General features: G+C 39.8%; 1 protein-coding gene across 1 annotated transcript; it reads left to right on the plus strand.

Annotated features, from left to right (window-relative positions):
- The first annotated feature begins 15977 nt into the window (after positions 1-15977).
- On the plus strand, positions 15978-16922 carry LOC130542212 (olfactory receptor 2W1-like). Its single transcript, XM_057304862.1, has one exon. The coding sequence runs from the start codon at positions 15978-15980 to the stop codon at positions 16920-16922; it is 945 nt and encodes a 314-aa protein (XP_057160845.1).
- Positions 16923-17192: the final 270 nt, after the last annotated feature.

Below are 17192 nucleotides of genomic sequence, written 5' to 3' on the forward strand. Positions count from 1 at the left end.
TAAAGAAACTTCAACTGATACACTTTAAAAGCTTCAAGAGTAATCAGGGACTACAGGTAAGTAAACATATAATTATGAAAAGTGGTTATATACAGTAATAGAGATAGGTACAAAGTATTAACATTTCACATGGAAATTATTTTAATATAGGATTTCACAGTTGACTGATTTTTCTTCGTAGACTTACCACTTTTATGGGAAATAACCCTTCCTTCATCCACCTGATACTGCCAGCAGGCTTTTGTACTGGAGACCATGTGCCCACTAATACCCATTCCACCTTCTGTCTCAAGTTTTAAATGGGCACAGGGTCCCATGCTCCATATCACATTTCTGAGCTTGGCCTCCACCAACACAACGCCAGGGAAGCGATGCGTGCAACTCCAGAGTTATCGTCTCAAACATGAAGCCTTTGTTCACACCCTTCTCCATCCCCTTCCTCCTGGCTGGAATGGAATGTGACTGCAAAGACTACCTAGCTTTGCCAAAAACCCTAACAGCGAACAGAACAGTAAGATAGAAGCAGATCCACCCCTCCAGCACAACAATGCCTCCACATTATTACAGGAGAAAAAGCTTCTGTATCATTTAAAATTAATTAAACCACTCTAGTTTGTGGTCTGTTAGAGTAGCTTAACTTTTACCCTCCATGACCTGATAAGGAGTCTGGGTTTTCCCTGTCAGGTACTGTGGCCCTTGGACCAGGAGCAACAGCGTCATGTGGTCCCTAATCAGAAATGCACACTCTTGGGCCCACCCCAGACCTACTGAACCAACCATTGAGGATGGACTCAGCAGCTGATATTTTTTTGACAAACACTACAGGCTAAAGTTTGAGAACCACTGTTACATAGAATAGGGAGACACAGTCTCTAAACAAAAAATTAATAAGGCTTTATAGATTTTAATTAAGTTCCTTCCTATACACCTGTGAAAGGAGGTGGGTAAAGGTTTCTCAAGGCTCTTAGGTAGAAAAAATGAAGGAAATAAGGAGTTTAGCCTAAATGAAATCAATATAAAAGGGTATTCTTTATTTAATACTATCTTGTCTGTTCTTGTTTTATAATATTCTTTCTTTTGTTGAATTATAGTGCTAATAAATGGTAACTTTTAGTAAAAGGGCTCAAAGATCTTATCTGTAAAAACAAAAATTCAGCAATGTCATCTTTGTTCCCATATTTTTTTACCTTGTTTTCGTGGTAAATACATTCAAACTCTGAGAATCTCTGTGCTAGAGAGGAAACTACTTCCCTTCTCTACAAACCAGCATTGCATAGACTGGAAATCCACTCCACACGTGACAGTCCTGACATTGATGGTGCCCTTGCTCTGTGATTTCAAGGCCAAGTCAGCCAGCATCCACCTGGAGTATTTGGGTGGGGAGTAGGGGTTGTAAGGATTAAAGTGGTCTTTTCTCTCCTATCCTCAAAGCTTGTGGTTCCCAGGATTCCACAGGGAAAACACTATACCTTCACTTTAAAGTTCTGATTTCTCTTGGTAGGTAAATTTAACATTGCCTTGTGTGTAAGCCTTGGAAACAATAAAGAATCTGAGAGAGCGTGATGACACCCAAAGACAGGAAGGCCTAGAGACAACATAACCTCTATGGTGTTCTAAGGACTTGGGAGAAGAACGTACAGAATGGTGGCAGTGTGGTCACTGGAAACGAGTATCGACTCTTCTTCATGAGAAAAGCTAATTCCCGATATTGATAAACAAATAATTTATTACTGCAAAGCACTTACTGGACACCTAAACTCAGTTGATATCTTACCTCATGAGAGACGTCCCTACAAATCTCATCAATCTGTCCTTTAAATTCCTTCCAAAACCTGTCCTTGTCACTATTTTAGCATTATCTCATTTTTTATTTTTGCTTGTATGTTTGTTTGAGGAAAAGGTATTGGTGAGCTTTTCAACAATACGGAACCTCTTGTGCATGTGTGATTTTGTTGTGTCTAAATTGGCTTCTGATGGGGGCACCTGGTGGCTCAGTTGTTAAGCATCTGCCTTTGGCTCAGGGCGTGATCCCGGTGTTATGGGATCGAGCCCCACATCAGGCTCCTCCGCTGGGAGCCTGCTTCTTCCTCTCCCACTCCCCCTGCTTGTGTTCCCTCTCTCACTGGCTGTCTCTCTCTGTCAAATAGTGAATGAATATAGGATTCATATAAGGATTCAAGTGAATGAATACTTTTTAAATAAATATGAATATAAATGAAAATGTTCCTATTCTACAGAATACAAAAACTGTTCATTGGGTAATGAACTTTTAACATTTAGGACATTTGCAACACCTGACACCTAAAAGAAGGGAAAGATAGTATTGTTTTTCTTTAACCTGCATAATGCTATAGAATCCTTACAAGTGTGTATTTGGACACGAGATAAACAGGAGGAATAAAAGAGAAAGTTTCTCCAAAACAGAAACATAGGGGAAAGGAAGAAAAATAAAATAAGACTATATCAGAGAGGGACAGAAACGTGAGAGACTCTGGCTTCTGGGAAACAAACTGAGGGTTGCTGGAGGGGGATGGGTGGGGGGATGGGAAAACTGCAACTGATGAATCACTGAACTCTACCTCTGAAACTAAAAATATACTACGTTAATTAATTTTAAATAAAAATAAATTAATTAAAACCAGAAAAAGTTTCTCATTATCTCATAACTTAAAAATAATAACTGCTACCTCTTTAATTGATTTCCTTTTAATTTATTCCCATCCATACTAAAGTTTGGGCCACACTGAGTAGCTGATTTATTTCTCTCAATGTATGCATTCGCATCAGATGAATCATTTTCAAGGGAGAAAAACTTGGCTCCTGGGGAAGTGAAAAAAAATCTCAGCTAATACAGTGATTGGTGGCCTTCCAAAGACTCGGTCTATGTGAGAAGACACACCATGTAACTCTGATGTGAAAATGTCACTGGGAGGAAGATGCTGACAGTGACAACAAGACTGGAAAAACAATGTCTCCGTGTTATAGCACATGCTTGTCCCTGTCTGCACAGATGACTGAGATCTCCCCTGAGCCAGAGCAATTCATGGGGAACACCTACCCAGGCTCTAGCACCTGAGGAAGGCACCAATGACCTGGTTAGTGACTGTCACCTTGGACCCAAGGTCAAACTTCATCAGGTTCAAATGCTGGAGACTTCCTGACATTTATATACAATGTTTGATAACAAAATGTATCATCAGGAATTTGGGGAAACAGACCTCTCACACTTTCCTGGTTGTATTAGTTATCTGCTGCTACATAAACATCTTTAAAGAAACAAACAGGACCGCTAGAAATAACAGACATAGACTGAATCCCTTAACCACAATTCTTTATGTTCAGATACACAATATACGGTACATCATTAGTTTTTGATGTAGTATTCAGCGATTGATTAGTTGTGAATAACACTCAGTGCTCAAAACAACACGTGCCCTCCTTAATACCCGTCACCCTGCTACCCCATTACCCAGCCCCCTTCCTTCTGTAGCCCTCAGTTTGTTTCACAAAGACCATAGACTCTCATGGTTTCTCTCCTTCTCTGATTCCTTCCCATTCAGTTTTCCCTCCCTTCCCCTATGGTCTTCCCCACTCACTATTCCTTATGCTCCACATATGAGTGAAAACATATAATAATTGTCTTTCTCTGCTTGACTTATTTCACTTGGCATAATCCCCTGCAGTTCCATCCATGTCGATGGAAATGCCAGTACCATGCTGTCTTGGTGATCATGGCTTTGTGGTATAGCTTGAAATCAAGCAACATGATGCCCCCAGCTTTGTTTTTCTTTTTCAACATTTCCTTGGCGATTTGGGGTCTTTTCTGGTTCCACACAAAGTTTAGGACTGTTGTTCCAGTTCTTTGAAAAATGTCATTGGTATTTTGATTGGGATGGCGTTGAAAGTGTAGATTGCTCTGGGTAGCATAGACATTTTAACTATGTTTATTCTTCCAATCCATGAGCATGGAATGTTTTTCCATCTTTTTGTGTCTTCTTCAATGTCTTTCATCAGTGTTCTCTAGTTGGAAATGGTGTGTATTCATCCTTTCTGATGGCTGAGTAATATTCCATTGTATATGTGAACCACATCTTTTTTTATTATATTCAGTTAGCCACTGTATAGATCATTACTTGTTGATGTAGTGTTCGATGATTCATTAGTTACGTACAACACCCAGTGCTCATCACAACACATGCCCTCCTTAATACTCATCACCCTGTTACCCCCCCCACCCCCTCCCCTCTGAGACCCTCAGTTTGTTTCCCAGGGTCCATACTCTCTCATGGTTCCTCTCCCTCTCTGATTTCTCCGCCTTCAGATTTCCCTCCCTTCCCCTATGGTCTTCCATGCTATTGCTTATATGCCACATATGAGTGAAACCATATGATAATTGTCTTTCTCTGCTTGACTTACTACACTTAGCATAATCCCCTCCAGTTCCATCCATGCCAATGCAAATGGTGGGTAATCAGCCTTTCTGATGGCTGAATAATATTCCATTAAATATATGAACCACATCCTCTTTATCCATTCATCTAATGAAGCGCATCTCAGCTCCTTCCACAGTTTGGCTACTGTGGACATTGCTGCTATGAACATTGGGGTGCATGTGCCCCTTCTTTTCTACTACATCTGTATCTTTGGGGTAAATACCTAGTAGTGCAATTGCTGAGTCATAGGGTAGCTCTATTTTTAACATCTTGAGGAACCTCCATACTGTTTCCAGAGTGGCTGGACCAGCTTGCATTCCCACCACAGTGTAAGAGGATTCGCCTTTCTCCACATTCTTGCCAACATTTGTTGTTTCCTGTCTTGTTAATTTTTGCCATACCACCTGGTGTAAGGTGGGATCTCATGTGGTTTTCATTTGTATTTTCCTGATGGATGTTGATCATTTTTTCACGTGTCTGTTAGCCGTTTGTATATCTTCTTGGAGAAGCATCTATTCGTGTCTTCTGCCCATTTCTTGAGTGGGTTATTTGTTTTTTGGGTGTCGAGTTTGAAGTTCTTTATAGATCTTGGATACCAGCCCTTTATCTGTAATGTCAATTGCAAATATCTTCTCCCATTCCGTAGGTTGCCTCTTTGTTTTGTTGCCTGCTTCCTTTGCTGTGCAGAAGCTTTTTATCTTGATGAAGTCCCAAAAGTTCACTCAGGATCTTTTCTGCTCTATACAAATTTTAGGTATCTGAGGTAAGGACTTCCAGGGAACATTCCTCAATTTCATAAAAAGCCACCCATGAAAAGCCCACAGCAAATATCATTCATAATGGGCAAAAGCTGAGAGCTCTTCCCCTAAGGTCAGGGAGCATGACAGGGATGTCCACTCTCACCACTGTTGTTCAACATAGTACCGGAAGTCCTCGCCTCAGCAATCAGACAACAAAAAAGAAATAAAAGGCATTCAAATTGCCAAAGAAGAAGTTACACTCTCTTTCTTCGCAGATGACATGATACTTTATGTGGAAAACCCAAAAGACTCCACGCCCAAATTACTAGAACTCATACAGCAATTCAGCAACGTGGCAGGATACAAAATCAATGCACAGAAATCACTTGCATTTCTATACACGAACAATGTGACTGAAGAAAGAGAAATTAAGGAATCAATTCCATTTACAATAACACCAAAAACCATAAGATAACTAGGAATAAACCTAACCAAAGAGGTAAAGGATCTATACTCTAGAAACTACAGAATACTTAGGAAAGAAATAGAGGAAGACACAAAGAGACAGAAAAATATCCCATGTTCATGGATTGGAAGAATTAACATTGTGAAAATATCTACACTGCCCAGAGCAATCTACACTTTCAACGCCAACCCTATCAAAATGCCATTGACATTTTTCAAAGAGCTGGAACAAACAATCCTAAGATTTGTATGGAAACAGAAAAGACTCCAAATCACCAGGGGAATGTTGAAAAAGAAACCCAAAGCTGGGGGCATCACAATGCCTGACTTCAAGCTATATTACAAAGCTGTGATCACCAAAACAGCATGGTACTGGCACAAAAAGAGACACAAGGAGCAGTGGAACAGAATAGAGACCCCAGAAATTGACCCTCAACTAATCTTCGACAAATCAGGAAAGAATATCCAATGGAAAAAAGACAGTCTCTTCAATAAATGGTGTTGGGAAAATTGGACAGCTACATGCAGAAGCATGAAACTGGACCATTCTCTAACATCATACACAAAGATAAACTCTAAATGGATGAGAGACCTCAATGTGAGACAGGAATCCGTCAAAATCCTAGAGGAGAACATAGGCAGTAACCTCTGTGACCTCGGCCACAACAACTTCTTTCACGACACCAAAGGCAAGGGAAACAAAAGCAAAAATGAACTTTTGACTTCATCAAGATAAAAAGCTTCTGCACAGCAAAGGAAACAGTCAACAAAACTAAGAGGCATCCCACGGAATGGGAGAAGATATTTGCAATTGACATTACAGATAAAGGGCTGGTATCCAAGATCTATAAAGAACTTCAAACTCAACACCCAAAAAACAAACAACCCACTCAAGAAATGGGCAGAAGACACGAATAGACGCTTCTCCAAAGAAGATATACAAACGGCTAACAGACACGTGAAAAAATGATCAACATCACTATCCATCAGGAAAATACAAATCAAAACCACAATGAAATACCACCTTTTACCAGTTAGAATGGCAAATTAACAAGACAGGAAACAACAAATGTTGGCGAGGATGTGGAGAAAGTGGAATCCTCTTACACTGTGGTGGGAATGCAAGCTGGTCCAGCCACTCTGGAAACAGTATGGAGGTTCCTCAAGATGTTAAAAATAGAGCTACCCTATGACCCAGCAATTGCACTACTAGGTATTTACCCCAAAGATACAGATGTAGTAGAAAAGAAGGGGCACATGCACCCCAATGTTCATAGCAGCAATGTCCACAGTAGCCAAACTGTGGAAGGAGCTGAGATGCGCTTCATTAGATGAATGGATAAAGAGGATGTGGTTCATATATTTAATGGAATATTATTCAGCCATCAGAAAGGCTGATTACCCACCATTTGCTTTGGCATGGATGGAACTGGAGGGGATTATGCTAAGTGTAGTAAGTCAAGCAGAGAAAAACAATTATCATATGGTTTTACTTACATGTGGAACATAAGGAATAGCAGGGAGAACATTAGGAGAAGGAAGGAAAGAGTGAGGGGTGGGAAATCGGAGGGAGAGACGAATCATAAGAGACTATGGACTCTGGGAAACAAACTGACCATTTTAGAGAGGAGGGGTGGGGGGATGGGCTAGGCCGGTGATGATACGGTATTAAGGAGGGCACGTATTACATGGAGCACTGGGTGTTATACACAAACAATGAAGCATGGAACACTACATCAAAAACTAATGATGTACTCTATGGTGACTAACATAATAAAAAATAAATAAATTGGATTTAAGTTAAAAAAATTTTTTAAAAAGAAAAAAATTAAAAATACAACTACCACATGATTAAGCAATTCCACTTCTGGATATTTATCTAAAGAAAATGAAAATATTAATTTAAAAAATATATATGCACCCCACGTTCACTGCTACATTATTTTCAATAGTGACTAGTGTCCTACTGATAAAGAAAATGTGGTATTATATATTCCATAGCATGTTATTCAGCCGCTAAGAATGAATTTTGCGACCTGTGACACCCTGAGTGATTTTTTTTTTAAGATTATTTATTTATTTGACAGAGAGACAGCCAGTGAGAGAGGGAACACAAGTAGGGTGAGTGGAAGAGATGGAAGCAGGCTCCCAGCGGAGCAGGGAGCCTGATGTGGTGCTCGATCCCAGGACTCTGGGATCACACCCTGAGCCGAAGGCAGTCATTAAGAATGACTGAGCCACCCAGGCACCCCACCATGAGTGATCTTGAGGGGGTTATGCTAAGTGAAATGAATCAGAAAGAGAATAAATACAATATGACCTTATCTATGTGTGAAATCTTAAAAAAAAAAAAAACAGGTCAGAAACACAGAGAACAAAGCAGTAGTTGACAGAGGTCAGGTAGTGGTGGGTGAAATGGGTGAAGGGGATCAAAAATTGTTATAAAACAATTAACTCATTGGGCAGGGCACCTGGTGGCACAGTCGTTAAAGCATCTGCCTTCGGCTCAGGGCGTGATCCCGGCATTCTGGGATCGAGCCCCACATCAGGCTCCTCCTCTGGAAGCCTGCTTCTTCCTCTCCCACTCCCCCTGCTTGTGTTCCCTCTCTCGCTGGCTGTCTCTCTCTCTGTCAAATAAATAAATAAAATCTTTAAAAAAAAAAAAAACAATTAACTCATTGAGATACGAAGTACAGCACAGTGACAGTAGTTAATAACACTGGATTGAACAATAGCTAAATTGTGGAAAAAGCCGAGATGCCCTTCAACAGATGACTGGATAAAGAAGATGTGGTCCATATACACAATGGAATATTACTCAGCCATCAGAAAGGATGATTACCCAACTTTTGCAGCAACATGGACGGGACTGGAGGGGATTATGCTAAGTGAAATAAGTCAAGCAGAGAAAGACAATTATCATATGGTTTCATTCATTTGTGGAACATAAGAAATAGCAGGGAGATCGGTAGGAGAAGGAAGGGAAGAATGAAGGGGGGGGTAAACAGAAGGGGGAATGAACCACGAGAGACTATGGACTCCGGGAAACAAACTGAGGGCTTCAGAGGGGAGGGGGTGGGGGATTGGGATAGGCTGGTGATGGGTATTAAGGAGGGTACGTATTGCATGGAGCACTGGGTGTTACAGGCAAACAATGAAGCATGGAACACTACATCAAAAACCAAAGACGTACTGTATGGTGACTAACATAACATAATAAAAAATTTTAAAAAATAACACTGGATTGCATATTTGAAAGTTGCTCAGAGAGTAGATCTTGTAAGTCTTCATCACAAGAAATAAAAAACTTTTTATAACTATATATGGTGATGAATGACCACTCCACTTATTGTGGTGATCACCATCTCCCAATATATACAAATATGGAATCATCATGTTGTACAGCTAAAACTAATATTTGTATCAAATATACCTCACTTAAAAATAAAAAACTGCGACTGAGTGTCACTGAAGCAGGAAAAGACAGTGAGCAGTAGAGCATATTTCAAAGCCCAGAACAGCAAGCTCACACACACAAGTGCAGGACCTTGGTATATTCTAGTGATATGATGGCATCACTGGGCAAAGAAAAAGTATTTCAACAAATTAAACTGGAATTTGGTCATCCATATGGAAACACAAATTTGGATCCCCACCCTCCACCATACATTAAGTACAGGTATACTTAGGGTATGACTTTAAAACATTAGGAAAAAATACATGTTAATATCTATCTCACTTGAGAACAGAGAAGGCTTTCTTTACGATTAATTAAAAGATTCTTCCATGTTTAAATTTAGAAATCCTGACCATCAAGGGACACATTTTTTAAAGTAAAATGCTAAGCAACAAATTAAGAGAAAATATTGCAGGGCACACAGCCAACAGGGGGTTAAAAGTAAGTATAAAGACCCCTATAAATTAATAAGAAAAAAATTTAATAATAAAAATTTTTTTAAATTAAGAGAAAAAGAGTAGCAATGCCAAAGAACGATTGTCAGAATGAACAAATGGGTTTTTCATAGACAATTGTACACAGCAGCAAGTATATGAAGGTGTACTAAACCTCATTAGTTATTAGGGAAATGACAATCGAGGCCACAGCTAGACAACTTTCATGATCTTGGAACGGAAGGCAAGCTGAAGACAAAGCAGAAGCTGACACCCTGCAACGCCCCTCCCCCCGGGATGTATGCAACATTCCTCAGGCACTCCTGGCTGCCCTAAAGGACAAAGAAACAGTCCTTACTACCTACAGCCTACTTACAAGTCCTTGAAACAGACACGGTGACATTCCTCTAGGAACTCAGCTGCCTCCAGGTTAATACTTTGCTAAGGGCAAAAGGCGGTCCTAGCCTGAACCCTCCCCTCCACCAAGATCCTGTAAGTCTACTTTAACGTATAAAAATTCCTTTGGAAACTTCCTTTATCTCTAACCCCCCCCCCCCAAGATACGTTTTGGCAATCATGCCCCAAGCATATGGCCCACCTATATACATCTGAAGGGTCTCATGACTCAGGTTTTATTAGACGTAATAAATGACCTTTTCCCAACAATAGCTAACTCCCTCAAGGTCCTGGAAACCTTGCTTCCAAAATTCCTTAGAGACTTACGCTATCCCTAACCCCCTCCCAACTTGAGGGTATATAATGGGCCATTCCTCACAACCCCAGTGCAATAGCTCTTTCTGCCCAAGGGTCCTGTCCCGGTGGTTTAATAAACCACCATTTTGCACCAAAGACGCCTCAAGAATTCTTTCTTGGTCGTCGGCTCCGGACTCCACCCCACTGAACCTCACCTATATTCCACAACCTCATCAATCTCTCAAAAGTCCACAAGACTAGGCATTGGAGAAAATGTAGATCAATGGAATAACTTATACAAAACTAGGGCAGGATAAATTCACAGTGCCTTTTGGCAGATAATGCCTTGTAAAGTTTGCTTATCCCTTAACCAGCAATTCCTGTCCGAGGCATACACCCAAAAGACCTTCCTGTATGCACGCGCCAAGAGACATAAACAAAATTGTTCATCCTAATGCCTTTCATATGAGCCAAGAACTATAATCAGTAAAAATGGTCATCAGTGACTGAAGAGACAAAACGATTCTTTTTTTTTAATGATTCTAATATATTCACACAATGGAATATCATACAGAAATAGAAATAAATGAACCACGGGGACACAAAAAATATTGGATAATCTCAGTGACAAAATGTTAGCTGAGAAAAGGAAAGTCCCCACAGTACATATATGATATGATACCTTTTGTGGAAGCTCAAATAAACTAAACTTTAAAATACATGCTATTACAAAACAGAAACTGACACCCCGCAACACCCCCTGCCCCATGGAATGTATACAACATTCCTCAGGCACTCCTGGCTGCCCTAAAGGACAAAGAAAGAGTTAACCTATAGATACCACAATCCTGCAAGACTTAAGTCTCCCTTAGTTTACAAATGTCTTAGCAGTTTACAAGACGGAAGCATTTCTACCAATTACCTACCTTCCAGAAGGAAATGTAGATACAATTAAATGTCCTTATAATCTGCAGCCTCCAGGAAGTTCCCAACCATCTCAATGTTAATGCCTTCCTACAGGGGTAAACAACCTTAACTTGACAATGGCCAGGCCTCCAGTATCCTGTGAATCTTTAACATATGAAAGTACTTTCTCGACCTCCCTGTTTCCTCACCTTCCCCCAACCCCAAAGTATATTATCAGCCACCCTCACAACCCGGGGCAGCAGCTCTTTCTGCCCACGGGTCCTGTCCCCGTGCTTTAATAAGCCACCAATTTTGCACCAAAAAATAAAAAATAAAATAAAATACACGCTATTAGGCATTGACATATGTATGTGAGTGTGTTAATACAGAAATTATATTCTAATGCAAGTGTGTGATGAACACCAAATTCAAGATGATTTCCCTGGGGGTCAGGTAAGAACAAGGGAGAGTGTAGAAGTATAGAGGTAACAATAAGTTATTAGTAAGATCCCAGTTCTTGAATTGAGCGGTAGGCGAGTACTTGTACATGGCACCGTATTTACGTCACTGAAAATGGAACAATGATGATATGGCTCATGAACCACGGAATTATTATTTCATAATTTTTTAAAAAGCAAGTATTTTCTTTCCTGCAAACACACACCTAGATAATTGCCTATAGATCTCCAACTTAATTGATGTCTTACCCAAAGAAAGAAAACAAAGTTCAATTAAATGTGTTAATTTTTATAGATATGGTTTACATATTTTCAATCTTCAACAGTAAATTTCATACATAAATAAATTCATCTCTGACTGAAATTAATTTCCATAGAGGATATGTAAAAAAAGGGGGGGGGAACCAAGATGAAACCAATGTCTTAAGGGAACCTTTCCTGAAATACTTGTTTGGATAACCCTCTGGCCATAGTGTAAGATCTGTTAATCACCTCTGTGGGGCACTAGTCCCCATGGTCTACACCACGTTAACATACTAGCATTTAGAGTCCTACATAAACACTTCTTGCAGCACACAGAGACCAGTAGAGGGCTCTCCTGGTTTAACTGGGCAGAGGTCCACCCACAAATGTGTCCAACAGGAGCGCACATGAAAAGACTACACATATCCCACCAAAAATACATTGCACAAACCAAATTCATCAACTTTTCCACCAGTCTCACGTGTAGTTTTTCTCTTCTATTCACATTAAATAGAAACCCATGGAATCTTAGTTCAGCTGTTGCAATTCTGTGGTACAAGAAAGTGGGGACGAATCAGTATTTCGTGGACTCAGTAACCTGTCAAACAAGAATCCTTCTGATTACCCATGAAATGAAGGCTCGTCATCGTGGGAACATGGGTACCACCGGACTACATGAGAACACAACAGCTGTGAATTCTTCCCTCCTGAAACGTAAATACGTTCTAGTTTTGTTTCTAGTTTTCTCTCCACATCATTGTGTACGTTGAAAATTATGTTTAAATGTGTTGCTTCATTTGTCTTACATTTCAGTGAACAAAGTCAAATGGAAAATCATGCCATGCTATTAGAAACTGAAGTCCATACCATGAAAAATGAAAACATTTTCAGTGAAGATCATGTCTCTTTTTTAAAATTTCTTTCCTCTGCTTGTGCTCTCTTGTTTTTAATATCCTGTTCACTTCTAAATTAAAATTACAGTAATAGTTAAAAATTGAGACCCAAGGCTTAAATCCATATGGAAAATGATTGTAAGCATAAAAGTCCTATACTTGGATTCATAACATAAAATTACATAAAATGTAATTTTAGGTTTGACACTTTCCATATGGATATGTGGGTTGTTATATGACCCAAAGTTTAAACTGAACAGGTAATATATTTCACCTGTTAAAGCTAGCTAGCATACATTTTAGAAACTGTACCTGCATTACGGATGCTCACAGCCTTCTTCAGTGGTATACCACACCTACAGTACATGCTCACTTCTCAACTCACTAATCAAAGGCATTCAGCAAACCATGGTGAGTCCAAGGACAGCAACCAGAAAAGCATGGTAGTTAAACATCGTACAGTGTTAGGAAGAGCTGATAACTGTATGCATGTAGTCTGGGAACATAACCTAAGAGTATATTTGATAATAGGTCCTAATATTAAAGGAAACTCAAAAGACGTATAAACAATTTCTAATGAGCTGAACTCAACAATATTGTCTAGAGAAGCACATTTGGGTAATCAAGCAATTACAACACAGGGAGGTGATTACTATAAACATCAGGATAGTGGATACCTGGGTGACAAGGAAAGGTAATAATTGGTCAAGACACAAAGAGAAGAAGCTCCTGGGGTGCTTGCCAAGGTTCTATTTCTTGACCTGCCTGTCACAAGAATATTCACCTGAACTCTGTGAACTTTTGCTGTTTTCTGTATCTATGTTTTATTGTATAATAAAACTGTTTTTGTAATGAAGCCATGTTGCCTTGACTTATTCTCTGTTATTTCCAGAATAAAGAAAAATCATCAGTGACTGGATGTTAAAGAGCCATCTCTGAGCTCGACATGAGAAGTAGGGATGAGGCACAGATGAAAGAACAGCTATGAAGCTCTGAAAACAGGAGTCGTGTGAACATTCTGTGGAAGACCTCCTTCAGGGGCAGAAGGCTGGATCGTGCTTTCTGAGTCTATTTCAACTCTAAAATTCTGTGGCTTTTTAATTCCCAATCTTATGTGGTCAAAGAATACTGAGTGCATTTTTTTTTTAAAGATTTTATTTTTATTTATTTGACAGAGACAGCTAGCGAGAGAGGGAACATAAGCAGGGGGGGTGGGAGAGGAAGAAGCAGGCTCCCAGCAGAGGAGCCTGATGCGGGGCTCGATCCCATATGCCCTGAGCTGAAGGCAGACGCTTAACGACTGCGCCACCCAGGCACCCCCTGAGTGCATTTCGTAATCAACCATGTTGGGAGCTAAGTCCTCTGTCCTCTCCTGCCTCTGGGATTATCAGTTCAGTATGTACATCTTGCTTGTGGGCCCTTTTCTGTACATGAGTGTCTGTCCATTTAAAAGTTATGCCAATGTAAAATTGTAAGCATTCCAGTTTAGTTCTAGACCATCATTGTAAAATCACCAGTGTGAAAAATGATGACAGTAAGGAGTGAACAGAATAATAATTTGTGGGTAGGTCAATACAATTTTTAATTTTGAGAATTAAATATGAAGTAAGCACAGTTCCTAGTATTTTCACAAATACTAACCCTCACCACCTCCTTCTCAGGAATATTATTATCTTCAGTGAACATATAGAAAACCTGGTGTACAAACAGGTTACATTAACTACTCAAGGACACACTACCTCCAAGCAGTAGAGCTGGGATTTGACACCAAGCTCTGAGAATCTGTGCACTTAAGCACTATGCTCGACTTAGCTGGCCTCCGACCACATAAAAGTTTCATACTCATTACTAAATTAAATTTCCATGTTGTAACAAGGAAAAACTATATGCCAATCTCATACAACTTGATAATAACAGTTTCTTCTTCGTGATTGTAAGATTTTCATGTTCTAACTAAACTGCTTATAGCAATGACATACTGTAGGTAACCTAACCATATTTCACTAAAACTGCAACAAGGTTTCTATTCCTTGGCCCCAGACACACTGTGAATATAAAGCACCCCAGGTCTGAATTTCATGGTCAGATTATATGCATAAAACATTTAAACTAAAAAAAATTAAAACTAAAAAAAAAATTTATAAACTAATTCAGTCATTAAACATTCCATCTATTTTAATGATATGATAAGGTAATCAGAAATAGTGAAATAGTGAAATTTATGTGTTCTTAATCCCTTTTCTGTAATCTTTCAGAATTGAAATGAGGTTTTACACATAGAGTTCTGAAGCACGCAGAGGATTGACTCATATAGTTGGTAAATTCCATGGGGAGAAACATCTCACTGACACTTTACTGAGCTGCTTCTTGTTCAAGTTAGCTACCTTGCTACTTTTGTTCAATGGCCAGGTGAGTAGGAACTAAAACAGATGGTTGCTGTATGTATATGGAAACCAAATGTTTCTGGAATTAGTTCAGCTTTTAACTCTGCAACAAGTCAACAGTCTATTTCAAAGGTGTAATTTCAGTCATGAAAGGTATTCCAGGAAACACATGGCATTTGTACATGGAAATCAAGGTTAATAAGAAAGATAATTTTTCCTTGCACCAAAAACACATGCACAAAAAAAGGTCAGTAGAGTGGGGAACACCAGAACTGATACAGGAACAGAGGTGTCTGCGATGTGGAAGAGGAGGGAAAACATGAGGAGGAGGTAGGTAGTGATGGAAATTACAATGGCTGGAATGTGCACACTCAGAAATGAATATGGAAAATGATCCTGCTACCAAACGAGGGAACTTATCGCACGTAAATGGGTCATTTAACTTTTTATCTCAAACTCCACTCTTTTGATAAGGGAAAAATTTGTCAGGACCAAGTATGCTTATGTCATAATTTCAACAAGGAAAAAATCAAAACACCCCACTCTTCAATTACATCATTAACTTCACGGACTTATTACTTACTCAAAATACACAGGACCATAGGTGTCATGGCACATTAAGACCCTCCAGTACAATTCATGTGATGGGGTTACCATGTTATTTCAGAACCACTCTAGTTATGAGTAAACATGGAGAGGCTTTGGGCACTGAACACAGGGAGAGTGTTAACAGAGGTGTTCCAAACGGGAGAGAGCACACCAACAACTGCATCTGGGATACTCAGAGCAAACTACAAAGATTTTTATTTCTGCCTAGAGCTGATGCTATTTTGATTACCGTGGTTTGTCTCCTAGACTTTCCTAAGGAGCCATGGACACAAACAATGGAAGTTCCACTACGGATTTCATCCTGCTGGGGTTTTCTGATCGACCCCAACTGGAACGCATCATCTCTGGGCTTGTCTTCATCTTCTACATTGTGACTCTGGTAGGAAACACAACCATCATTCTTGTATCTTACCTAGACGCCCAGCTCCACACTCCCATGTATTTCTTCTTATCCAATTTGTCTTTTTTGGATCTCTGCTATGCAACTAGCATTATCCCCCAGATGCTGGTGAATCTATGGGGTCCAACAAGGTCTATTACCTATGGAGGATGTGTGCTCCAATTCTTCTTTGCCCTTGACCTGGGAGCCGCTGAATGTCTTCTCTTGGCTGTGATGGCCTATGACCGCTATGCTGCTGTCTGTCAACCTCTTCACTACACAGTGATAATGCACCCTCAGCTTTGCCAGAAGATGGTGCTCACCGCCTGGCTGGGTGGCCTTGGCAGTGCCTTAACTGTTTGCTCCTTAACTTTGAAGTTGCCCAGATGTGGGCACCGAGAGGTGGATAATTTTTTCTGTGAGATGCCAACATTGATCAAGATGGCTTGTGTCTACTCAAAAGTAATTGAGATCACTGTATTTGCTCTTGGAGTGGTATTTCTTCTAGCACCTATATCACTAATTCTCATCTCATACGGATTTATCACTCAAGCAGTTGTGAGGATCAAATCAGAGGCAAGGTGGCGTAAGGTCCTTAATACATGTGGCTCCCACCTCACAGTAGTAACTCTGTTTTATGGAACAGTCATTTACATGTACATGAAGCCACAGAATAGCACATCCCAAGATGAGGGGAAGTTCCTTTCTCTCTTTTACACGATCATCACACCCACCCTTAACCCTCTGATCTACACTTTAAGAAACAAAGATGTGAAGAGCGCAGTAAAGAGAATAATGTGTGTAGAAAAATGGTCAGCGAAGTCATGAGTTAGAGGAAAGAGAGCAAGGAAATAATATAGACCTTTACCAACAGAAGATGAATCAACTCAGTTATGCAAAGAGTATTTATTGGGAGTTTAACACATACCAAGAATTGCACTAGGTACTGAGTTTCTAAATAAGTAGAAAGAAGACAAAAATTATGAGATAAAGATACAGATACATAAAAAAACTGCAATCCATATAATTAGAGAACTTCAAGATTTATCAGGGGTTGGGGCACCTGGGTGGCTCAGTCAGTTAAGTGTCTGCCTTCGG

Source organism: Ursus arctos, unplaced genomic scaffold (assembly GCF_023065955.2).
Source record: "Ursus arctos isolate Adak ecotype North America unplaced genomic scaffold, UrsArc2.0 scaffold_31, whole genome shotgun sequence".
NCBI lineage: Eukaryota > Metazoa > Chordata > Mammalia > Carnivora > Ursidae > Ursus > Ursus arctos.